Genomic DNA, 27,006 nt, shown 5'->3' with positions numbered 1-27,006 from the left:
ACAGCACTCTCCATTTACACATGTGGTTTACACAGTAGAAGCATATCTACAGCCCAAAACTTGAAGCGCTCCTAAGAGGAAAGATGCTAGAAGTTTATAAAGATCTGCACTCTTTGGGGAGAGAATAAACATAATAGAGAAATTATTCCTTGCCTCTCAAAACACTAGAACCTGAGGTCATCCAGTTAAATTAATTGGCAGTAGGTTCAGGACAGACAAAGAGAAGTGCCATTTTAAGCAATGCATAATTAACATGGAGATTGTCGTGGGATGTTGGGAGGCATGGACGCGAGCATAAATGGCTTTTAAAAGGGGTTAAAAATTCATGAAGGGATAGGCTTGTTAATGGCTATTAGGCATAATAGCTAATTGGCAGCTCCATGTTCAGAATATCAGATACTGGAAGCAAACAGCAGAGAATGGCTCCTTGCTATCCCATTTTGTGACCTTCCCGGGAGCACCCAGTTGGCCACTGCTGCAAACTAGCCAAGCTACATGGACTTTTGTCCTGGTCTAGCAAGTCAGTTCTTAAGTTACCAACTGATTGCAGATGATCTACTTAACTGGATATTAATTCTTAAGCTTCATGTTTTGCACATGTACCCTTAAATATGCACCAAACAACATATCTAGCTTTCCTGCATTAAGGAAAGGGAAATCTCCCTTTAGCCAGTTCAGCTCTCGGAGAGAAAGGCTACTTAACTTTAAGCTGGTTAAGGATTCTAAGCTGGTAGCTGTGAGCCTGGACTATCTGTTGCAGTTGACCTCAAATAGCTAAAGTAGATTCTCAACCTCTCTCTCCATCAATACAATAGGTTAAAGTGGCAGTCTTAGCCCTGGTTGTTAGAGAGTAAATCCCATTGTGCTCTCTGGGTCCCACTGCTGAAATAAACATGAACGATGGAATATTTTCCTCTTAATTTAGAAAACTTTTCTGCAATAAGAGAAGAGCTGTCCTTTCAAAAGCTGTAACTTTAGTTGCTTAACGTGCCATTTATGAGAAAAACCAAGAAGCTGCTGCTGCTCTATATCCCTTTCTCCCTCTTCCTTATAACATCTAAGTAGGCACAATTTGTGGCATGGTGCCACTGTGCTGTGCATTGCTCCATTGGTTGGCAATATGACATCAAAGCACACATTTTATTTACCTTGATTGGGTGGGGAAACCCTTTTCAGTCTGAGGGCTGCATTTCCTTCTGTGCAACCTCATGGGGGCAGCATATCAATAGGCAGAGCAAATCATGCAAATTTTACCCTTTGTACAATAGGCTAGTTCATCCACACAGTCATGCATCCCTCTATCCTTTATCTAGGCAAGTAAATGGCACCATCAGAATTCAAGAACACCAGGCAAAAGCACTCAAGGGGTGCATGAAATTGGTCTGGGAAAGAAATATTGCCAGATAAAGAGACTTGGAGAGCTGCATCCCCCCCCCACCCCCCAGCAACCAAACCCAGGTGTTGCAAGCAAGAGGGGGCAACAGACACAGGGCAGCAGCAGCTCTGTGCTTCTCACAATGACTTTCAGCATTTACTTATTGCTCTCGAAGTTGGCTAGGGGACACTATACATAGAAAGAAAAAGAAACACAATAATTATATAAACATAAAGTGGTACTCTGCTGTCACTTGCCTGATACTCAAGGAGCATGTATATTCTGGCTGGCAGATCAAAACCTGCCTATCTTGCTTCTAGATAGGGATCATTGGGAGAGGGGTAATACCCCCTTCACTTCCACACAACTACTAACAGTGCACTTCTGCATGTGACAGCTGCATTGAGTTCAATGTGACTTACTCCTGGTTGAGTGTGTATAGTCTTCCCCTTAGTAGACACCCTGCTATATTTTCTCCAGGCATTGATGGCATATATGTGGTAGGTGTCAGCTGCTCTCCTTCATGCGTGGCAGAAATGCAGGATTCACTGGAGAAACCACAGTCGTCTGTACATGATACGTTTATTAGAACTGTGTTATTTTAGATGGGTGCATTTATCACAGCAGACAGGAAGACAATGAGTTATGAACAATGGTTCCCAATGCTGATCTGTTCCGTTGTTTGCCATTTTCTTTGACTGTATACACCCAAATGCTGCCTCCTTGGTCTGACATGAGCAGTGTGTTGGAACCTGCCAAATAAGATACGAAACTTTTTTTTTTTAAGTGTTCCCTGTAAAAACATGGATTCTGTTGCAGTGGGTCAGATTTGTATGAACTGTACAGAACTTAGAATTTTACCTTGTAAGGTTTTTTCTAGCCACAGGTGTTTCAATGTGGGCTTTCTGTGGGCATATTATGATACATGTTCCCAAACTACCAGAATAAATTGTGTAGATATGTGTGCCAGTTAGAAGAATCTCTTCTATTAAAGGTATGTACAGATCCAGCCTTACTGTGACAACAGGATGTTTTTGCATTTAGGGCACAACTGTACATGATTCCCCATCACTGCCCATCACTCCTAACACAGGATGCTTGAAAAGCCAAGGCAGAAGGCAAAATCAGCCTCACTTCCTACTTCACAGGTTTGTGTCGGCAACCTGTGTTTCGAAGATGTGGCCTTCTGCTGTCATGTGTAGTTCTGTCCTAAAATCTTCCACTTGTGCCTGTAAAAGCCTGCTTTGCATGTTTTGATTGCTATGAAAAGCAACTGTATTTTTTAATTTTTTTTTTGCAGCCAACACATAGGGTGGTATCGAATACTTCTACCGCTTAGAGCAGACCCACTGAAATTAATTGACATGACTAACAATTCCATCAATTTCAGTGGGCTTAAGTCTTGAGTAGGACTAGCACTGGGTATTACCTACTAAGTGTGGGTCTAATACACAGGAGTAACAGTTTTTTTCAGGTGCCCTGGGCAAATCAGGGTTTCCAGGCACATGCTTTAGGATGTACATTACATATTCACTTTACATGCTTGCTGCAAAAAGAACCCCACCAAAAAACAAAACTCTGGTGTCTCACCTGAGGGGTTTTTTTTAACAGTAACTGTAATATGTACATCTGCCAGAAGCCTATAATTTTCACTCCTTTGGGATGTTCATTCTTTGGCCTCTTAAACAACTCCTTCAAAACGAAGCAAGGCAGGTTTGTGTGTCTCTAATATGCGGAGGGAACCACTCGAGGCCCACGCCAGGGACTTTTCAAAGCAATAGTTACAAAGACCTGAATGCAGGTGCTTTCTCCTTCAACAGGCAGAAAGACTTTGCACAGGGTGTGAACTCACAATGGAATTATGTGCTGCAGGAGCTTTCTGAGGAGAAAAGTAAACTCTGGATTTTAAAATGAGGAGAAGGAAGGGCTGGGTAATGTGAGCCTAGCTGACATGTGTAGTCACACAAGTAAAGATAAGTATTTGCTTAATCAAATGCCATGCCCCAGGGCACAGGCTGATGGCGTGGGCAGGGTTTGTCAACACCATGCATTGTGTTCAGTGCCCAACCAGGCGCATGCTCTGAGCAAAGGGAGGTTAGGTTGGAAGCGCTGGGCAAAGGTTGTGGGTGGGGAAAACACAGAACTCGCACCCTGTTCTCCTGAGGTGAATTCTAGGTTATTGGTATGCTGTCCATCCTCACTAGGAAGCTCAGCATGATTTAGTAAAATGGTATGGGTGGATAGTAGCGAAGGCTGCTGTTCTGTGGCATGAACAGTTTCTGGTACTTCGGCAGTTTACTCCCACGATAAATCTGCATTGCTGCAGCATCATTTTACACATGCAGAATAGATGAAGCTTTGGGGAAGGGCTGTTGCTCGGTAGTAGAGCGTGTGCTTTGTATGCAAAAGATCCCAGATTCAATCCCTGCCGTCTCCTGGTTGGGGTGGGGAAAGGCTGTTTGAAACCCTGGAAAGCCACTCTCAGCCAATGTTGACGATACTTAGCTAGATGGACTAATGACCTGATGTGGTATAAAGCAGATTCCTATGCTGGCAGCTGATAGAGGAACCCCATAATTAGGACCCAGCATCTTTCCTTTGGGGATCTGAGTGGAAGACATTTTGTACTTCTTCACATGTTGGTAGTCTTTGGTGGAAGGTGGTGGTTGTTTTTGCTCCAGCACTTCAAATCAACTTTAAGTGTGCAAACTGCATTTCCCGGTATGTGGTTCAATCCTATCAGAAAATAGCTGCAGTCTGGAAGTGCCAGAAGCCTTGCATGTTATACCTGGATGTTGCTGCTGCACCATAAAATCTCTACTCCTAATCTACCTGCATGTTATTACAGCCAGAAAAGTGGGCACAGATTTATTTATTTTTTTAAAAAAGAGAATCTGGGGCAAAGAGAAACAAGCAAGAAACTCCATAGTCTCCCAGTTCAGTAGCAGATAGAGAATCTCCAGACTGCAGCCTCGCAAACCTAGCAGGTGGACAGGCTTTTCTCTTCAGAGAGCAGAAATTTTCACAGTGCTGCTTTGAAGTGTGAAGGCAAAACCTTATGTGGGATCATCCAAAAGCTCATTTTAGGTGAGCGTAGCACATGCTGTGTGTGAACCCTGCTGTGGTAAGAGGACACAGCATGGCAGTTTTAGTGTGTGAAAATTTCACTGCAAAAAAGGTATTTTGGGATAAGCAAGGGCACCTTCTTGTGGGTCACCAGCCCAAATAGGGGAAAAACAAAACAGAGTTCTCCTCCAGAAACTGACACTGTTGCTCTTCTTCTCCCTGTGTCTGTGATTTCCAGCGACTTGCTAATGGCCAGCTACCTCTTAGCCTTTCCAGCCGAACCAGGTGGGATGAAAGGGAACTGGGCTCACCATGGATTCCCTTCCTCCTTTTCTTTGTGTACCCTTTGCAGGACATATAAAGCAAGGCTGAGGTGTTTTGTTTTTTCTTTGGGTAAATGGACAACTTTTGTATTGGGCTTCATCCCATGTCCTGTCCAAAACGCTGAAGTCCACCCACAGGCTCAGTAAACCCCTGTGAGCTCCACCTTTGGCTCCATTCCTGGGGCTCTACACCCATGTCCCATCTACCACACCCAAATGGTTCATTTCAAGAGTTAGTAACCAAACTACCTCTGCACCACAGATATCTGGATGGTTATCTCACATCTCATCCCAGTTGCAGTAGGTAAGAGTAGACAGCATCTCCTGTTCTTTCAGCTCAGCGATGGGGAGCCAGTGGCCCTTGAGAGATGTTAATGAACTACAACTCCTATCAGTATTGACCATGCTGTCTGAGGCTGGTGGGAGATGGTAGTCCGAGATGGGAGTCCAACAACATTGGGAAGGCTAAAGGTTCTCCAACTTTGCTTTAACAGATGACTGCACCTTCTGGTTATATAACAGTGGATTTGTTCGGCTTTCGCTTTCCTGAATTTTCAATAGGATGTGTGTATTCATTGGTGGGGGTGTATATGCATACAGTGTGAGTACACACACACACACGCATATATATTGAACAAGAATAGAAATTCTGTGCAGAAACCCAGCTGGCATGATTGACAGCTCAGTTCTAACCACGTATACTCACATATTTTATTGGAATCAGTGGGGCTTCTGCCCAGGTAAGTGGGGCTAGGATTGCAGCCTTGTACAAAATCTTGGTAGCTTTGCAGCTAAAACATCATTAGCTTTTTACCTTGAAAATGGGATTCGTCAATGTCAAAGGTGCACTTAAGGAAATATTGTCCTCTCTTTTTTATGGGCTGTCAGTAAGAGAAGTTAAAAGTATGTCACTTCGAAGTGGCATTTTGAAATGGAAAAAAGTGTTATTTTGACATGTGCAAACATGCCATTCCCTCAATAATACCAACTTTATTCATATCAACATTTCAGGCTTGGAAATGTATTGTTCCTTTTGACATCTCTCCCACCTCCCATGTAGTACTGAAAAGAATTTGGAAGTGGCCAAAGTTTCAGGGAGCTTGGATGCTTGTCTCCTGGTCATCTTGAAATATATTTCTCTTACTTTCAGCCTTGATAGTAACATAAGATCGTAAGTAATTACCCATAGATAAATTCGGATAGGAGGTGGTGACTCAACCAAGGCTTTCCAGTGAGCAACAGCGATTTGACATCTAAACCCAATGCTCTGCACAACAAGCACTCATCCCAATGGGCCAATTAGATAAGGTGCTGCCTTATATAGAGTCAGGTCTCTGATCTGTTTAACATCATTCTTCTCAGAGAACCACTTCCACATTTGCCTTTCTAGAGATAGGGGAAATCTCTTAACCCCTCCTCCCCCAAAAAAGCTGTTACACGGTTTGGCAAAGCAAGTTATTTTCCTAACAAATAGGGCAGGGCTTGCCAACGTTTGTGGTCTCATAGGTACATTTGCAAACTGGTAATTCTATCATGAGCAACAAGCACACACACCACAACCTATTCTACTGGTTACAGCAGAATGCTTCTTTCAAACCTAATTTTGGCAGGGGAGGAGATGGGCATCACATTGGTGATCTCTGTTATATTAGATTACCCAAATGAACAGTAATCTAACAGTTTAGCAACAAACCTGTCTTTAAGAGACTGGGGACTAGATCAATATTGGGCGTATTAATTATGGATTACCAAAATGTATGTTTGAAGTGTTTAGCTTTATATAAAGGCTATTGCTATTGTTGTTGTTGTTGTTGTTAATGAAACAAAAACAACAACACCCTGAAGATTACCTGTAGTTCTGAGAAACTATTTTTGGTTAGCACTCCATTGGTAGTGAAAGCAGAATTTGTTGTTCCAGCAAGAAAGACAACATGGTGCAGTGAGGGATTTACCCTATTTATTTCAAGCCTAGTAAGGACAACAACTGCTGCTGCTATTTTTATTATTATCATTATTTCAAATTGTATGCTGCTTTTCCACAAAAACGTGCCCCAGAGTGGCTCAGAGCACTACAGCAAAAACCCACATGAATGGGCACTGGGCACCAGTAGGTTTGCAGCAGGGTCAGATCCTTCCTCCAGTTTCTCATGAGCTGTAATCACCACCACTCTATCCTTCCCATCCAGTGATCTGGAGTCTGCTATGGTGGCAGCTAGCAAGATGGAGATATTTATCCTCTACTCCTTCCTCTCGGGCTGTGTTGGGCCAACAGCTCTGGCAGTTGCAATTTTCTCCATCCCCTTCCAATATCAGTAGCCCTTGGAAAGCAGCATTTCACAGAGTGGCTGGCATATGGGTCACTGCTCTAGCTGCCCTCCAGGTGCGGGAAGAGGGAATGAAGGAAAGAGCTCCTTCCTGCCCACCAGAACAGCCAGTTAAAGAGATAAGGGGATCTGGAGGCTGGGTGTTTGGAAGGGGCAGGAGGAAAGAGTTGAGTTGTTATTTGTCTTGGATTAAATTCAATACAGAGAAGAACTCGGGGAGTTGCAGTGTAACACTCACCTTCATTAATGCTCACCTTCTGTTTAAGGTGAGCGTTTCAGATCACCAGGGTTCATATTCTGAGCCAAGGAAATGTAAACTTCAGCACGATCTGTGTGTTTGTCTTCCAAGGAATCTCTGTATATATAACCCTGTGTGGTTCCAAGGCATCTTTTAGAGGGCACAACCTCAATTTATGTGGGGGCTGAGCAGGCCTTTGCCCTTCATTCTCACCTCATCTGGGCTGTCAGTGTGCTAAAAGGCATCCAACACTAGCTGCATGATGGAGGGAAAGATCCGTGGTGGTGAACAAGTTGTCTTTTGGGGAAGTGTGTCTACTGTTGTTGTCCTTCACACTGAAGAACAGTTTATGGTTCTATAAACCTCTTGCCATCTCTCTGACCTCCAATACCGTTTAGCAGGAGATACATAGAGACATAGAAGACTGCTTTATACTGAGACAGACCATTGGTCTGTCTAGTTCAGTACTGTCTACACTGACTGGCAGTGGCTTTCCAGGGTTCCAGGCATGGAGTCTCACCCAGTTCTACCTGGAGATGCTGTGGTTTTAAATGGGGACCTTCTGCTTGGAAAGCAGATTCTCTGCCCCTGATCTGCAGCTCTTCCCTGAAAGGCAGAGATTGCAAAGTATATCTTACACAGTTGAATATATTTCTGTGCTGTACTGTTGAATATCTGTGGCTGTCGTCTAGCTCTAGTCTGATGACTTCTAGCTTGCTACATCCTAGTCCCATCAGATGAGAGCGTGGGTAGCGCTGTGGTCTAAACCACTGAGCCTAGGGCGTGCCGATCGGAAGGTCGGCGGTTCGAATCCCTGTGACGGGGTGAGCTCCTGTTGCTCGGTCCCTGCTCCTGCCAACCTAGCAGTTCAAAAGCACGTCAAAGTGCAAGTAGATAAATAGGTACTGCTCCAGCGGGAAGGTAAATGGCGTTTCCGTTCGCTGCTCTGGTTTCGCCAGAAGCGGCTTAGTCATGCTGGTCACATGACCCAGAAAAACTGTCTGCAGACAAACATCGGCTCCCTCAGCCAGTAAAGCGAAATGAGTGCCACAACCCCAGAGACATTCGCACCTGGACTTAACAGTCAGGGGTCCTTTACCTTTACCTTTTTTACTGTTGAATATCTGTGGCTGTCGCCTAGCTCTAGTCTGATGATCTCTAGCTTGCTACATCCTAGTCCCGTCAAATGAAAGCTTCATTTGCATCAGGTTTTCATGAAATCTCCAAAAGAGGCATGGTGGTACCTTGATGTATTTTTCTCACTCTCTCTGAAAAGATCAAGCCTTGCTTTCTTATACCAAGTCAGACCACTGGTGTATCTAGTTCAGTAGTAGTGGTGGTACTGTTAATTCCCTTGATATGGACACTATACTTCTGTTGATGCAGCCTAGAATAGCATTAGCTTTTTTTGGTGATGCATTGCACTGTTAATTCCTGTTCAGCATTTGGTCTACTAAAATCTTGTTTTTCAAGATCCTTTGTCAACTGTGAGTCCTGCTGTGCTGACTGTACTGTCCCTGGGATGGAACCTTAGTGCTGGGCACTGATCAATGATACTAGTCATTTGGAGAGATGTTGCTGGCTTAGCACAGACACCAGTGCATTAATCTATGGCCTTATGTGCAGCTACGTCTGCCATCTCATTAAGCCCAGATGACAATGTACGGGGTAGGGTCAGCCCAACGGCTATGAGTCAGGGCTTAGCAACCAGCAAGTGCTTGCTTTTGAATTCTAATATCCTTGAGGATTGCATTTCTCCCAAACAAGGGAGTGGAAAGATTTGATGCTGTGGGCTTTGACACTGGCTAGATATAAGGCATCAAATGAGGCTGCGATTCCTTAACCTTCAGAGAAAATGATCTGGCTTTGAGTGCCGCACTAAAATTTTGTTGATATCCTTCCTGCTGCGCTTGAGCCTCAACTGGAAGCTATAAGCATTTGTGGCTGGGCAAGAATTCAGCAGTTCCAGATCAACCTAACCGCAGATGGGGTTAGCAAGCATCCAGGCACACCATGTCTAATTGTTCTAAATTTGTGTGTCGGTGGGCCATGCGCATCAGTATACAGGCACTGCAGAAGTAAGATTGCTGGTGATCTGAAGCATGGGCTGTGGAAGACTTGCTCTGTTTGGTCCTACCGGTAAACACCATCTCTGAAAATGCCACCTACTGTTACCCACTGAAATTTAGCACAGGTTGCGTGAAAAACATTCACCCATTACCTACCAAAATGTAAGCTCAGTTTGACTTTCTATAGTATTGCATCTATAATATTGCCATAAATACATGTGGTATTTTGCTAAGCTGTGTCCTTCAGGAGCATAAGCAAGAAGCCACACTTTTAAAATAAGTGTTCACGGAGAGAGCATCTTTGGCTTCCTCTTCATCTCTTGAGCTCTTCAAAATGCAACTTTGAATATGATTGTTGATTGCCTTCCTTTTTATAGAAGAGTTTTTCTGTGTAGCAGGGATGGCTAATCCCCAGTTTGGGAGCCTCACTGTCCCTCAAGCAATTTTTTTCTGGCCCTCCAAAATCCCATCCATTAAAGTAGACACGGTGATGGGGAGAATGAAGCTCAGTGCTCTGGTAAATCACCTCTGTCCCCAGGCACCACATGGATAATGTTATGAGCAGAGAGGGGAAGATCACCCACCCCCCTCAGCATGGATCAACTGATGAAGGAGGGGGTCTGCTTCTGTGTGCACCCCCTCCCTCCATGTGAGAATGTGTGGGGTGGCCACACCCACTGCTGTCATTCTGCCCCCTGAAGGTGAATGCAACACCCCATGCTGTACAGAACAGGAGTCAGCAAACTTTTTCAGCAAGAGGCCGGTACAGTGTCCCTCAGACCCTGTGGGGGGCAGGACTATATTTTTTTTTGGGGGGGGAGAATGAACGAATTCCTATGCCCCCCAAATAACCCAGAGGTGCATTTTAAATAAAAGGGCACATTCTACTCATGTAAAAACACGCTGATTCCTGGACTGTCCACGGGCCAGATTTAGAAGGCGGTTGGGCCGGATCTGGTCCCCGGGCCTTAGTTTGCCTACCCATGGTATAGAAGATAGTTTTGCAATCCTTAAGGTTGGTTATTTTTAGAGTACCTTTCCCAAGGTCACCCAGGGGGAGTTCCCTCACCTAGGAGTGCTAGATAAGCTTTGAAACGTAAGGGGCACCCTGGAGCTGACTTGCCTGTTCTCCGGATCTCCACGACGCTCGGTCATTTTGAAAGGAGTACTCACTGGGTTCTGTGGGGCCCTGATTTTCTGCATGGATGTCCAGGGTTGAGAAACTTTGACCCTCCCGATGTTGTTGTCCTACAGTTCCCACTATCCCTGACTATTGGCCATGGTGGCTCAGGCCGATGGGTGTTGGAGTCTAATGACAACTTAGAGAGCTGCTGGTTCCTTAACCTTGGCTTAACCTGAAAGAATACCAATTTAGCAGCCCCGTCTTTGAGTTCCAAAGCAATAATAAGTGTAGATATAATCTCATTCCATCAGGAGATCTTTACTGCAAAGATATCCCATCCTCCAATGCAGCATCTCAGCAGGGTGGGGTGTCTGAGATTGGCCTGCAGTGTCCAAGTGGCAGACTCAATGATTGTGCAGATTTGATTTGGAAGCCTCTTTTTCAGGGATGCTGCTGTGCAATTTCCTGGTTCTGAGACATCACCAGGAGGGCAAGTGCGTCCCTACAGATTCAGAAAGCAATTGTTTTGATAGCCAGGATTGCACATTTTAATCCCTTCCTTGTTCTTCTCATCTTACCTTTGCAAATGCAGAATAATTAGTAACCATGACGACAGAGACGGGACCAGATTCGGAGGTGAAGAATGCCCAAGAGGAAACTCCGCAGCAGCCTCCAGAGGAGGCAGCGAGTGGGCCGAACGCAGTGACCGGTGGCTCCACACCCACAGCAAACAGCCAGGAAGCTGAGGCGAATGAGAAGCCCGGTGCCCACAGCGACTCGAAGCATGCAGAGCGGGTGAGTTGAGATGGCTGCTGAGAGTGCTGAGCCCGGGCCTAGACAGTGTTTTCAGTGCCTAGCTCAGCCCTTGTCCTTCTCAAGCAATAAATAAGAGAGTGCCTTTGAGCAACAAGAAGACTCATTCATATGCAGAAATTTTGCACGTGCCAATTTGATAGGGACGCGGGTGGCGCTGTGGGTTAAACCACAGAGCCTAGGACTTGCCGATCAGAAGGTTGGCAGTTCGAATCCCCACCACGGGGTGAGCTCCCGTTGCTTGGTCCCTGCTCCTGCCAACCTAGCAGTTCGAAAGCACGTCAAAGTGCACGTAGATAAATAGGTCCCGCTCCGGCGGGAAGGTAAACAGCGTTTCCGTGCGCTGCTGTGGTTCGCCAGAAACGGCTTAGTCATGCTGGCCACATGACCTGGAAGCTGTACGCTGGCTCCCTTGGCCAATAAAGCGAGATTAGCGCCGCAACCCCAGAGTCGGCCACATAGATGCAACTTTAGAAGTCACTGCTGTAATTTAAATAGGTGACTTGTCTTCCTGCCCAATTTGCTGTCCAGGCACTATTAATGGTCAACGTAACGGCCCCTTCTTTCCCTTTTTATGGTTTTTCATCTTTAAACTAGACTTAGACTTGACAGTCCTTCAAGTCAAGGAGAATCCTCTGTAAAGTAGGACACCCTAGTTTGAGTCCATTGCAGCTGCAGCTCTGAGATGAGCCTGGATTGGCTTTCTTCACTCAGTTCCAACTTCAGCATGTCAAGCAGTTGCAGCTGAGTGTCAGAAGCCAATTTGGGTTTAAGCTCAGGGTGTGGAAGGCGGCAGATTTATGCCCAACCTGGTACATAGCAACACGGATGGAGGTCAGCACAGGACCAAAACCTGCCCTGGGCTCAAACTGCTGCAGGGGCCCTTGTTTTCACTCACTGCTGAATGCCAGTGGTCAGTCTGTGCTCTGCTGTGTAAGAGAGGAACTCCCATGTTGGAGAGAATCGATTCTAGGCAGGCTTAGATCTGGTATATTTTGTAAAGGGGGTTGGGGTGGGTTATGCCTCCTCGCTGTCTAATAAAATGTTCCAGGCAGCTAGTGGTATAAAAAACTAAAATGCAATAAAGAGCAATAAATAACAGTATAAAATAAGAGGCATGAACTGCTGATAAAACAATTTAGAAGTTTGAATATTAAAGTGTCTGGGAAATTGATTATGATGATATATAACTGTAGACAAGTCTCTGTTTCTCCCCCCACCTCCCCTAGCGATGCCAGAATTTAAGCCTGTCTAAAATCTATTCTTCACCTGGGAATAGTATATTGTGGGGGCGGGCGGGGGATGCACTATTCTTCCATCTTGGAGCATGGCAGGGGCTCTTGCCTAAGAGTTCTTTTATGACTTCCCCATCCAACATGACTTCTTGCTCCTTGTTTGCTGGTTGAACTACATGTGCAAAGACTTCTGCCCACGTTGTTCCTCTTACGCTGTGTTTAGCAGACCATTTTATTCTGGCAGGCTTTTGTTGTATGTGGCAGATAAATTTTTTTTCCTGCTTGGTTTTAACTGCTGTTCCTGTCTCTCATGGGCGGGTTGCTTTATATTGTTTCTCTTATTAAACTGCAGTTTTAAATGTTGTAATTCACCCTGAGTTGTGCATTTGTACCAGAAGGGCGGGGGATAAAAATGTTTTAATAAACAAATTAAATGCCAGGGTGCCCTTTGCCACCTGGTCGATATTTCTTCCCTACTCTCAGCCCCGTCCCCCGTTTTCCCTCAGCCTGTTACTGCATGGAGAATGCAAGAAAACACCACCTACATCTATAGTTTCTTTTTAGTCATCATCCTTTTTCTTTACTCGATTTCCTATAAAGATGCCTTGCTCCTTAATGGTGTCCCAGAGTTTCTCAACCCTGCAGGGGAGGAGCTGTAACTGAGTGGTAGAACACAGGTTTTACATTAAAATGGTCCCAGATTCAATCATTGGCTTCTCCACGTAGGGCTGGGGAAATATTCCTGTGTGAAAACATAGAGATTCCTTTTGTCACTGTTGACAGTACTGAGCTAGATGGACCAACTGTGTAAAATAAACTGTTGGCTGCGGTTCATTAGTTGGATGAAAATTCCAGGTATGACTGCTCCCAGGTTTGCTTCAGAAAATACCTGTGAAAGAATTGCACCTGGCGCTGTGGGTTAAACCACAGAGCCTAGGACTTGCCGATCAGAAGGTCGGCGGTTCGAATCCCCACGACAGGGTGACCTCCCATTGTTCGGTCCCTGCTCCTGCCAACCTAGCAAATTGAAAGCACGTCAAAGTGCAAGTAGATAAATAGGTACTGCTCCGGCAGGAAGGTAAACAGCGTTTCCGTGTGCTGCTCTGGTTTGCCAGAAGCGGCTTAGTCATGCTGGCCACATGACCCGGAAGCTGTATGCCGGCTCCCTCGGCCAATAAAGCAAGATGAGCGCAGCAACCCCAGAGTCGGCCACGACTGAACCTAATGGTCAGGGGTCCCTTTACCTTTACCTTACACCCAGAGACCAGAAGCTAAATGGCCTGATGGAGCAGTTGCTCTGACGTTTTCTGGACAGTGATGAAAGGGCCAATTTCATGACCCAGAGTTGGCACTGAGTTGCTTGGAATGCCTTTTTTGAGGTATAATAATGAAAAGTGCTATGGCCTTCATCCTCTTGTAAACCAAGGACCTTTGTGAAAGCAAAAGAGGCACCTTATCATCTCCCAGATTAATCTCCAAACCAGGATTTTCCTCATCAGTGCAGTGGGAAGGTCGTGGTCTGTTTTCCATTACAGATGAGTGAGCAGCCTGTGGCACTGTCTTGTTGCTGCATACGAAGATACATGAGACGGCATGGAAGTCTTATAGTGATGGAGAATCCATATGGATCTTATTTTATCAAGGTCGTATGTTTGACCTTGCCCATCTGCCAGATAGATATTTAATTCTCCCTTAAACTTAATTTATATACAGGGGCCCTGTTTCGCCCCTGAAATATAATGAAGCAAGGAGTGTAGCTGAGTAGCAAAATATTCAGATGTTGTTCCAACCCTAAAAGCCATTATAAATCCCTTTACAAAAATTTATTCTTGGTTGGGGAGGGCACACTCGCTGCTCATTCAGTATGCCATGCTTGGTGGAGGGGAAAGCCAGAAAGCAGAATCAAAGTGGACAGATCATATAAATGGATTGGCAAATAAACATTGGGTCCTTTTCTTCAGGGGTGAAAAATAATAATTTAAGCCCTTGGCGCAGGATGCAGTGGCTAGGATAATATTTACTCCCCCTCCCAATTTTTCAAAATACCCTCAAAGCCCTAATTTCTAAAACGTGAGGATTGAGTAGGGAAAAATCTGCCCCTCTCAGATGCCGCATCATCTGCCAAAAGTCCTCTCCATCTGATATGCATGGAAATTATCTGGAATGATTCTGGGCCACCTGAGAGCACTTTGCATTTGATAAACACAGAGCAGCTACTTGCTTGGTTTGGAAAATGCACTCAAAGCTACTTGTAGTTTTCCAGAGCTGATTTGAACATCTGTTGTTGGTCAAAGGTTGTTTGTGTTTAAATCACCTTAAGCTACAGTTCTAAGCATGCTTCCGTGGAAATCAGTTCCAATGAACTCAGTGAAATTTACTTTGAAGTAAACATTTCTTCGGCTACAAGTTAGGAAATCGGCCACTCTGAAGATCTGCTTGGGGGCACTCAAGTGCTCATGCGTTAGAAAACCACAAAAGGAGAGACAATAGTTCTTCTGTATGTTGATTCAGAAGACTCTTTTTGCCAGGGGCATCAAATGAAGATATGGATGAGTGAATGTTGTACTTTTTTTATAGAGGGCAGTGAACACTGCCCAGCAAGAAGGCTGCATTGCCAATGTGTAAGCTTCTCTCTCTAGGTATTTTTGTCCCAGGCTAGAGATTGTCAGCTAAAACTAACCTTCCGCCAGTCCCCTTTCCCCCCTGGGGTTCATCTCCATTGAATGTGTCTCTGTCATTGTGAAGGATTGGAATTGCAAGAGAACGCAGCTCTGTTCTTACCACCAAAGGTTGGATTGATGTCCAGTTCGCCACCAATGGGAAACGCTTCTCCTTCATAACTGCTGTGTGGGCTGAAGTTTATTTTTTGACAGAAAGTTGCCTTTTCCACCCAGAGATATCACAGCAATTAACTCTGGGAGAGTGCTAAGCCAGTGGCAATTTGCAGTGTTCTGATTCTGAATCTTTTTTAAAATTTTTAAATTTAATTTTACATATATTTTCCAAAAACCATATAACATATATTCTTATCTTATACAAGAAGCAATTTGCCCATCAGAGGTTATTTTACCCACTTGGGACTTCACCTGTTGCTTTTTGGTTTTCTTATCCCACTGTGGGAGCATTCAGATAAGACTTTGCTGGGCAGCAGCATAAAACCACTACCAGAAAGAAGTGTGATCACAGCACTTGTTGAAGGGGTGTGTGTTCAGGGGAGAGCATGTTATGCTGAAGAAAGCTAAAGGATGTGGCTTGTACATGTGATGCAAATCTTATACATTTGCCTGTGTTGTTTTGCATTTCCCCCCTTTTCTGCTAGCCGTGCTATATAGCTAGTGCTGCTGTATAGGACAGTGGAGTCCTTTGGCCCTGAATACCAGAATGATTCCATAGATCCCTCCATCACGTAATAGGTATTGACAATATAACAACAAAGACAGGCCCTGCCACAGGCTTGCAAAAGGAAAGACAAGAGAATTGGGGGAGCTGGGGATAGCAAAGGGAAGGTGAGCAGAGAAGAGTAATCATCCTGGTTGCCCAGTTATGGAAAGGAGCTATAGGCCACCTCCAGTTTCTGGGCATAGTGAAATTATTCTTTATTTCAGGAGTCTGGGCATGCTGTTTCAGTGGATTCAGTCACCTGCCCACACACTGGCTGAGTAATTGAGACCCACCTGGTTAGTCTACCACCACACATGGTTTGCATAAACTAGCACAGACTACATGCCCTGCATGACTTCTTGCAAGAAGAGAAGTCTCGCAGGGATGGGTTTTTTCTTAAGAAGAGTTGTGGTGTTCTGTGGGGAGGGGAAATAATTGCTATTCAGGTGATTCAAGTTTCACTCTTGGTGGTGCTCAGCAGTGCAGTGGGGAGCTGCAGGTTGGGCACCCCCCGACCCCAGTGTGGGGAAACAACGTCCTGTTTCCCCATTAGAGTGAGGATGCTTAGTTCATAATTCAAAGGGCCCAAACATGAGCAAAGAATAACAATACTGTACCTGCTTCACATCTCTTCCCCCATCCCAGGCTGTGGACATGGATGAAAAAGACTACAGTGAAGCAGATGGAATATCTGAGAAAACCACTCCCAGCAAGACCCAGAAATCCCCTCAGAAAGTCACCAAGAAGCTCAAGAGTGCCATCTGCAGAGTGACCCTACTTGATGCCTCAGAGTATGAATGTGAAGTGGAGGTAAGCAAGGGGACTAGATTGCTTGACCTTTTAAGCTACTAGTGGGGAATCTACAGGCCAAAGGCCTGGTTAGATCCACCAAGCCTCCTCCTTTGGCAAATGCATGCCCTCCTACTCTCCACCTGATGTATTGTCAGGTGTGGGGCAAGTAAACCCCTGGCTAAACTAAATGGGGGAGTTGAAAGTACTGCAGATCAGCTGATTGGTGGTGCCTGCAAGGCGGTGCTTTCAAAGGGGTTTCTAAAAACCCAACAATCATCTTTCAAAGCGATGCACAAGACAACACTTTGCAAGGGTCACCTGATGTCATTGTGATGTCAGGTGATTGACTGGTGGGTGGCATCACTCACCTTCCAAACTTGGCCTGCAAGGGCTGGAGATAACAAACTGGCTGACTGCCGAGATCCAGTTCTCTCTTAAGTGTATCCTGCAAAGTTTATGTGGCCTGAGTTCCCTTCCTCTGGGAATGTTGTTTAGTCGTTTAGTCGTGTCCGACTCTTCGTGACCCCATGGACCAGAGCACGCCAGGCACCTCTGTCCTCCACTACCTCCCGCAGTTTAGTCAAACTCATGCTGGTAACCTCGAAAACACTATCCAACCATCTCATCCTCTGTCGCCCCCTTCTCCTTGTGCCCTCCATCTTTCCCAGCATCAGTGTCTTCTCCAGGGAGTCTTCTCTTCTCATGAGGTGGCCAAAGTACTGGAGCCTCAGCTTCACAATCTGTCCTTCCAGTGAGCACTCAGGGCTGATTTCATTAAGAATGGATGCATTTGATCTTCTTGCAGTCCATGGGACTCTCAAGAGTCTTCTTCCTCTGGGAATGGTACCCAATAAAAAGCACCTTTTATAAAAGAATGAGTCCGTAATCAGTGTTTTGCAACAATTAATGCTTTCAACTCTGCCAAAGACACGTGTGCGTGCGCACTTAACTCCCCATAGAGATGCACATGGAAGACAGGTGTGAGTGACTCATCCATTTCTGAGCGTAGGCTACTTGCTATTTGTGTATTTTGGTGAAAATGAAGTGTAGGCAATGTGTGTACATGAAAGAGAGAGAGCTTGTGTAACTGTTAACCTGACTGGGATCCCTCGAGAAGAAGGTTATTATTAATAGCATGCAAGGGAGAAGCTTAGGCATTATAAAAAGCCTATTGCACAACCTCATTTGTATGATATCCCTCGCTTCATTTCCACGGACATTTATTCCTCTGTGCAGGATGGAATGATATCCCAAATAGTGACTTGTATCGCTGTGGAGACAAAAATCCTTGCTCTGCATCAAGTGAATGGAGAGCAATCCATTCTTTACTTGATCGCTGAAGAAAAAGGGTTTCATTTTTGAACATCTTGGATGGGAGAGGAAACGACGTTTGCCCTTCACTGAAGAACATGAACACAAGAATGTCTGTAATGCAAAGTCTTTTTGCTCCTCATCAAAGCGAACAGGCCTTTGTTCTTCAACTTTGGGTTCCCAGATGTTGTTGGACTACAATTCTCATTATTCCTGACCATTGGCTAGGCTGGTGGGATGATGGAAGTTGTAGTCCAGCAGCATGTGGGGACCCAAAGTTGAAGAACCCTGGAATAAACGACACTTTGGGAAGCATTAATGGTGCGGGGAGTGGGGATCCTCTTGCTCCCTGCTGCACATTCTCTTGGCCCCAGAACCTACAGTATCCCCTATCAAGTGTTTACTAGATTTTCTTTCATCTCTTTGCACCTGCAAGTGAACACTGAACTTCTATGTGGCATCCATGCATGTTTGCAGCTGGGTTCCTGGGATGTTGCTCCTATCATCACTTGTGGCTACTAGCCTCTCCATATTACTATTTTAAAAAATGGGTTTGTACTTCAGTGCAACAAGGAGATGCATTTGATTATAGAATTTGTATTTAACGTATGTAGAACCCTTCATCACTTTTCACAGAAAATTTGTGGTTTCTGTATTTCTGTATCTTCTACAAGGACAACTCTTCTGGTGTTCCTGTCTTTCACCTGGGGTGGACTGTGGTAATCTTTCATACTACGGTGCCCTGTGCAAAGCCAACATTTGGCACCCTCAAATGAATCTTCTCAATTATGGGTCTTCTCAATTTTGCACCCCCTCAGATCAGCACCTCTGTGGGGAGACCACCCAAACCGCCCTAAATCTGGTGCTGCTTTCACCATCAGCAAGTCCATACTATCAAAATGAAGGCTCAATACCCATGCAGTTTAGAGCAGGAGAAGGCCAGTCTGTACCATGTGATTGCTGTTCCAGTGGGAACAAATAAATTTAAGACTTTTCTGTTGGCCCGGAGCAGCAACAGTGTGGTGTGATTGTTGTTCTCCCACAATCTATAGCGGGCATTCACACCATATGAACCACAGAGCAATAAGTAGGCACATGCAAGTGACGTATGCCTCCTCTTTGAATGCCAGTAGCTGGGAATCACAAGTGGGGAGAGTGTTATGATTTCAGGAGCATCACAAATGGGATATTTTAAATACTTCCTAATTATGCAGTATTCATGGATGCTAGGATTGCCAGTGACTACTATCCATGATGGCTATGTGCTACCTCCAGTGACACTAGCAGTCTGCCTCCGGATTCCAGCTGCTGGGAGTCACAGGTGAGGTGAGCAGTGTTCTACTCTGGTCCTGCTCGAGGGCTTCCCATAGGCATCTGGTTGGCGTCTGTGAGAAGAAGAAGCCGTATTAGGTGGGATCCAGCTGTGCTGTGGTTACGATGCGTTAAAATTGCCTCAAGTGGTTTTGCCTGCAGTGAACCAAGTGAGAGCATGTGCTTCTGAGATCATGCAGGAACCTCTGGGGGCACGTTCTCACTTCATCTCTGCCTTTGGCCAAATGCATCCAGACCCCAGTTGTCTATAATGTGATCACCGTAAAAATTAGGTTTGCCATACAGAGTTGGAAGTCCGAAGACATACTGGTTCAAAAACTGGTAGGAGGTGGAGCAGGAGGGAACAGCTGGTAAACAGTCAGCAAACAGTCAAAGCTAAGGGTTCAGTTTCCTACTGGTATTGCTATAAAAAGGAAGAGTTGGGACAGTCCATGGAATCTGGAGAGCCTAGCTGGCTTTAGTTGGATGGAAGTGGCAGTGGAGAAGAGCATGCACAGAAGGCAGAGGAGAAAATGTGTGTGCAAAAGAGAGAGAGAGGTGGAGGATGAAGGAACACAAGGGATGTAGAAGCTGGGCAGGTGTATCTAGTACAATTTCAAAACTTAGTGTTATGGAAGATCAGTCCCTTTGCATTTTTAAAGAGAAATTTGTAGACCCACTACTTTTCTACGGCTTTTAGTGCTGGAGGTAGATTGGGTTGTGATACGTCCATATTTTGAGTCCCCAGTGTGGTGCCCATGGGCACCATGGCATCCACAGGTATCTCCTTGGTACTCACTAAGGACCTCTGCCTCTCCCAATTTTGGGGGGTTGGTTGGGAAAGGTTGCCTCTCTTTTTGGAAGGTTCCTGGTTTTGTTTGTCTGCACTGTATTTGAGAGTGCAAGCATTTCTTGGGGCGTGGGAGAGGACTCTGAACATAGGCAGTTACTCTTCTGTGAAATGGATATTTTATGTTGCCAATTAGTTTCTTAGATTTCCCAATATACCCTGAGGTCCAAAAAGGTTGGTCACCCCTGGTTCATAGTATATTTGTGCTGAGTTGTCATTTTGTGCTGGTCTTTTTAGGGGGAATCAAGAACTGAATGTTTTTCTTTCCACTTTGTGTGCAGATGAGTTGGGTTTTTTCCTCCACAACAATGCAAACTGGGGAGCGTGTGCATATACAGACGAAATTAGCTATATGCATTGTGCATAGAAATGGGTTACTTAACAGCTGCCACATGGAGCTATTTAAGGCAGCCCTGTGCTGCTGCTATAATGTATGCAGGCTTCTACAAACAAGGGGAGACCTCTAGCCAGCCAAAGTTGGCCAAGACCCTCCCAGATTGATGGGAGAGGACACCGCACAGCTTTTACCTTGACTAGTTCCATCCTTTGTGCCGTGCAATCCTCTCTGCAGGAGACCATAAGAAGTGCCTGGTGGATCAGGCCAATGGGCCCATCTCGTCCAGCTTCCTGTTTTCACAGTGGCCAATCAGATGCCTGCAGGGAACCCATAATGAGGACCAAAGTGCATTAAATGCATGGGATTGTGGCATCTCTCTCTCTCTCTCTCTCTCTCTCTCTCTCTCTCTCTCTCTCTCTCTCTCTGGCAAGGGGACAGTTCCTGTTCCTTTCTTTTACAAAATCTTGGGAGATGCAATCTTCATTATAATCTGGCTAATAGGCAGGTGGCTTGCTGGAGACTAAATAAAGTAGACTTTGATTGGTGGTGGCATTTACTGAGTGGCTAGTAAACTTGGGATTAAGTCTTGTTTGTACTTCCATACCCTATTCTTTGTGCTAGCTATGACTTTTAAATCTCTAAGCAGGCTGGGCACTGTATGTATTGGCAGACTCTCTTCCTGAGTTGCAATGGGCTACTGTGACTGTATAACCCTGACCAGTTGCCCTCTCCCATAGTCTGATGGATTCAAGTGTGTGTGTGTGTACGTGAAGTTGGGTGCCTGGGACAGAACAGGGATTCTGTTGGCTTTACTGCCCATCACACTCCTTAACAGTCTCCCTGAGCTAGGTGGGGTGGTCTTGTGTTTGGTGCAGGAGTCCCCCGGCTTGTTTTGCTGGTGGGGGAATTTAGCATTCACTCTGAGGATCCCCTGTCACAGATGTGGCTCAGAAGTTCATGTCCACCACGACAATCATGGGTCTGTCTCAGGATCCCTGGCCCTTCCCGTGCTTCAGGGCACACTCTGGATGGTAGTGATATTAGAGTGGAAGAATAGTTCATTTGTCATGGTTGGGTCACTGGAACTCAGAGCCATTGCAGGGGTGAGGAGTTGATTAGGATGGTCTTCCCAGGAGTAGGATGGAGCTGAGTGGTTTCCTGATGGCTCTTGGGGAGTTTCCTGTCACCTTGGCAAGTGATTCTGTCGAAATCCTGGAGGATCTCTGGAATAGAGACAACTGACAGGGACATACTAAGGGCATTTTCAGTAATGGGCCCTGCATTCTAAAACTTCCCCCCTGATGAGACTCACCAGAATTCATTGTTACCTGGTGTGCAGAAGATGGTGTTAAATCCTTTTGCCCACATTTGGCTTTGGCCCTGGATGCTGCCCCCTGACATGTTACCCCCGAGTGTACAGTATAAGGCCCTCAACCAGTGGGGCCTGGAAAGTTTCATACCCCTGGTTTAAACAGACCAATATAATGATGAAACTGGTTTTGTTCCTAGACGTTATGATCTATTGATTGTTTTCATCAATATTTCTCTAATGCACCTTGGAAGCTGGTCTGAATAATTTGGGAGTGTGGGGAATCAGAGTGAGGGATGGGCTAAATAAATAAAGTGAAATAAAGGACTGAGAGGAGGTGAAAAGGATCAGAGACGGTCTGTTGCTTTGATCTCTGACACTCCTGCAGCCCAGCTCTTTAGCTGACAACTCCCAACAGTGAGATTCAAGAGTGAGTTTTTACTGAGTGCAAAGCGACTGATTGTTACAGAGATGAAAGTTCTCCTAAGCAGCCAAAAATGAGGAGGGGGAGGGGGTGGTGGATGAAAATAGATTATCCTAAGAACTTTCAAAGCTAAAAAGGTGGGCTTTTTCAAAGGCATAAAAGGGCTCATGGAATTAGTAATCCTGTGAAGACTGTGGCTGTTATTTGTCCATAGAAGAACATGCAGAAATCTCTGTCATTCTGTTTTTCCTAGTTTACTAACTCAGGACCCCAAATAAATGCACACCCTTGACATTCCTTAGGAATTAGTAAAGCAAAAGCTTTGCAAACCGGAGGTTCCAGGTTCAGTCCTTGGCTAGGGATGAGCAAATCTGTCAATTTTGGTGCTCTCAGTTTTTCATTTTTTTCCAGTCTTACATTCAGTACTCCACATTTCTGCAGTGATTTGTGATTTTTGCAGTATTAATAAAATCCTAATGAAAGACTTGCTCACATCTTTTTTTTTTTTACTTGCTCACATTTTAATGTGAATTTCTTCCAAGAAATATATATATATTGTATGCAGAATTGACAAATGCACACATTTTTCCAAGCAGTTTTCCCTAAGAGAATGCATCTTTGTACACATTGTTTGGGTTAAAGCACTGCATTGTGAAGTTTGGATAAGTGTGAATTTCAAAGAATAGCTGTGTTTCTGATCATGTATTGGTTAGAGGCGTGTGAATTAGGTAGTTTCTCATTAAAATGTAAACAAAAGTGCATTTCTTGCCTATCCCTATCCCTGCCATCTCCAAGTAAATCTGGGGAAGGCCCCAGTTAGATGGGCCATTAATAACAGGCAGCCTGCTCTATTCCAATACAGTTTATTGTCTATGTTAGGTGAGTGTGATTTTTATTAGGGTTAGAGTTAGGCATCGGGAATGTGTCATCTGATGAGAGTTTCAAAAGACAATGGATAATCAGGCAAGATGAGGCTCAAATGGTTTAGATTTAGAAGAAGCTTTGTTGGGGAAATTAACATGGAAATTAGTAGAAATGTGGGTAGTGGTGGGTATTCTAGCATAGGGTGCATACAAACAGAGACTGAAAGGAGAAGAAATGAACAACAGCAGGAAGGAATATAAGCAGCACTGAGGAAGTTATATGGTATGCGGTTGACTGGCAGAGAGCTTTTAATCTAAGGACTAGAATCTTGAGATGGATCCGAAGCATGATGGAAGGACCAGTTCTGGAGCTGAAGGAAATGGCGGACATAATCATAGCAACAGGAGAGAAAGATTAGTTTAGTAGAGAAGCTTTCTGATCTGACAGCAAATAAGTATGAAAAATCTGGCAGTTTCTTGATCAATGTTCTTCCTCCTGCAAGCAGCTTAGAAACCAGCATTTTATTATCTTCTACCAAGCACATTATTGGTGCCTCCCCCATTCATTGTTGTTTAGTTGTACAGTGCAGGCTGTCACTCAGGAAAGCTGATCTCCTGAACCTGCTTTCAATTAAAATAAGAAGACTGGAAAAAGCCCATGTTAAATGCCTATATTGATTCACTGCCTTTTGCTGTGCCAGGTTAATGAGGAGTCTCTCCATACAATGAAGTGATTTTGTGGGGAAGAAAGTTAATTGCTTAATTTAAAAAGGTTTCTGTTGGCATTTATTGCCTCTTGCTTGTATAGCTGTTGCTCCTCATTTTACAAATCTAAGTGCTGGCATATCAAGTCTTAGGATCTGGCTCTTAAGTTGTGATGCTATTGTCACTATTATCAAGAGTATTTTCATCTCCATGTCATTGGGAAGACTCTGAAGAAATCTTTGTGAGGCTAACAGGTCTATCATTTATTATTCTTTATTTTTGAAAGCAGAGGGCTGTATCCAAAGTTCTCTGTCCTCTGGTATGAGGACTCTTGCACTACCAGATAGGTGAATTTAAATACAGTGATACCTCGGGTTAAGTACTTAATTCGTTCCAGAGGTCCGTTCATAACCTGAAGCACCACTTTAGCTAATGGGGCCTCCTGCTGCCACCATGCCGCCAGAGCACGATTTCTGTTCTCATCCTGAAGCAAAGTTCCTAACCTGAAGCACTATTTCTGGGCTAGCGGAGTCTGTAACCTGAAGCGTATGTAACCTGAGGTACCACTGTATTGTGCAACTGAAGAATCCAATGCAACAATTGAAAAAACTTGTTGCAAAACCGATCACACATCCTACTGTGCAACAAAATTACCAGCACCTGCTTATTTTGGATACAACTCAGACACACACACACACACACACACACACACACGAGTGGCCATGCAATTGGAGGAAGAAGGGAGGCACACTGAGAGGGGGTAAGTGAGTGATTAAAACTATGGCAAAAGTTTGAGTAAAGTCGGGATGAAAGGAACTGAGAAGGAAATGGCAATTTTAAACAACAGCAGAAGTTGTGAGTAAAGGATGGATGGATACTAAGAGGGGGAAAGTGGCCATTTTAAACAACGACAAAAGTTTGAATATCCTTGTAATATTTTTTGTTTGGTGCATCCCAAAGGTTTAGCAAAGCCAGGGTGTAAATAGACACAAGATAGTTTGCAAGGGTATTCATATTTATTGTTTAGTAGTAGTGTTAATTTCCCCTAGAAATTTGCCTCACAAGGGCATTCCCACATGTTCCCTGGCGTGCTCTGCAATGCCAGCAAATTGGAGACAGGTTCTCACTAATGTAAGAGTATAATGTCAATAAGATACTGTTTTTAACTCAGTTTCCTTTACTTGGGCAGAGGTCATTGTTAACTGCTTCCTCCCCCAAACTTCATTCCACTCTGAGTCTTTGATCTTCTGGATGTCTTGTTCCCAAATTTTCCTCAAAACTTGCAACTCTCCGATATCTTTCCCCAATAACGTTTGCTATACCTTTATGTCCACTTGTTGCATCAGGACCAGCTGTTTGAATGTTGCAAGCCCCATAGCGACTCTTATCAACTTGATAAGAAGTTACCTTGGCGTATTATTAACCGCCACCCCTCCCAGTTATAAGGGCTAGAAAATAACAGTATTTTGCTCTGACAACTGCATGTGCTGTCTTTTTCCGTTTGTGCAGTTGCCATGTTGCTGCTTGGGTCTTTCCCTTGGTCAGGAAGTATATTGTGTTGCTTTCTTTCATTTTTGTAACCTAGGGAAAATGCTACATCTAACTACTTACCTGTAACAAATGGTGCATACTCACTCACCCACACCCATGCACACACACCAGTGAGTAAATGGTCCCTCTCAGTTCAGTGTAACTTACTCCCTAGCAACTGTGTTTAGGGTTGCAGCTTAAATATAATTCTGGCCTTCCTTAAATCATTTCCTTGCATCAGTGGTGGTGGTGGGGAGCTTGTTGGCCTCCAGTTTTTGGTTTCCAACTCCTTTCAGCCCTAGCCAGCATTGCTGATGATCAAGGATCATGGGAGTTGTAGTCCAACAGCACCTGAAGATACCTAACATTCTACCCTGCCGCTCATAGTTTTGTGGGTTTAGCAGCATCCACAAGATCAGAAAGTGCTTCTTACATGTCCATGAAGAAGGAATGATTGTGTTTGACTGCATAAACAAGGAAAGAAGCCACAATTTTGCTTCTGTCCTACCTAGCAGGCATTGGAAAGAAGACAATAGCTTCTAGGTGTGCTCTTAGTTCTTACTCTTTCTATATTTATTTGTCTTGCAGAAACATGCCCGGGGGCAGGTGCTCTTTGACCTAGTCTGTGAGCACCTCAACCTCCTGGAGAAGGATTATTTTGGACTTACATTCTGCGACTCGGATAGTCAGAAGGTATGTTTTGGGTGGCCCTGATAGAGGCCTGCGCTGTGTCTATTCAAGAAGCTGTGATTAAATAAGGCTTCCTCTTATGTGCTCTCTTTTTCCATTTCAGAACTGGTTGGATCCCTCCAAGGAAATAAAGAAACAGATTCGCAGTGAGTAATGTAGCTGGAAGCCCGTGTTCTCAAAGCCTTTCCATGTTTTCTAACTGGGCCTCTATGGTAACCTCCTTACATAGATGGGAGGGAATTCTCCCCTTGTCCATAAGATGCCATTAGTAAGCAACTCGATTGTTGTATTCAAAATATTTTCCAAGCGTGAAAAGGAACGGACTTGAGAAGAATAGAGGCTTGAGGGAGAATAAGGCCTTAAGGATCTAACATTCTCCAGTGTTCCAGTTGCCACTGACACCTGTATGAAGTGTTATACTATGCCTAGAGTGTTGTGTGCCTATACCAATACAGTAGTATTGTTACCGACCATGACACCCTCTTTTTGTCACTCTTTGCAGAGTGGAAATAATAGCAAACTATCATTGAAAGAAAGGGGTGCAGTGAAGAACCTCATGATTTTATGAAACACATTATATGATAGGAGCACCAAGCAGTGGGGGACATTCACTTTTGTAACCTGGTTCCTTTTGGACTGCAACTCCCACCAGCCCCAGCCATCATGGCCATGGCTGGGGGTTGGGGGTAGGCTGAGGTAAAGCAAGCGGCACACTCTGCCCTGATGTAGAAAGGCAGGAAAGCGTGGTGCTTGGACATAGGCCCTTGGTCATATTGGCTCCCGTGCTCCTTTCATTTTACGGGGAGGAGAAAGCCCTCCGTTGGGAGTTGGCTTCTTGAGTAGCAAGCTATTGGGTAGTCTTGCTGCACAAGCGGTTTGCACGGATACCGCAGGAGGTCTTTCCCAAACAGCAGGCCCTCTGGGAGACAGGAGCCTG

The 27,006-nt window shown here is 44.7% G+C and overlaps 1 protein-coding gene across 16 annotated transcripts in view; it reads left to right on the top strand.

The window, feature by feature from the left end:
* EPB41L1 (erythrocyte membrane protein band 4.1 like 1) overlaps positions 1–27,006 on the top strand; it is a 170,711-nt gene that overhangs the window by 107,274 nt on the left and 36,431 nt on the right. For all 16 annotated transcript variants that reach the window (XM_083618302.1, XM_083618290.1, XM_083618288.1 and 13 more), the window contains 4 exons: positions 11,111–11,313; positions 16,593–16,757; positions 25,968–26,072; positions 26,173–26,215. In XM_083618302.1, the coding sequence (XP_083474428.1) occupies positions 11,125–11,313; positions 16,593–16,757; positions 25,968–26,072; positions 26,173–26,215 (502 nt within the window). In that variant the 5' untranslated portion in view covers positions 11,111–11,124. The remainder of the gene's footprint in view (positions 1–11,110; positions 11,314–16,592; positions 16,758–25,967; positions 26,073–26,172; positions 26,216–27,006) is intronic.

The sequence above is a fragment of the Podarcis filfolensis genome, assembly GCF_964270895.1.
Source record: "Podarcis filfolensis genome assembly, chromosome: 6".
NCBI lineage: Eukaryota > Metazoa > Chordata > Lepidosauria > Squamata > Lacertidae > Podarcis > Podarcis filfolensis.
This window is presented reverse-complemented; position numbering and strand designations above follow the sequence as displayed.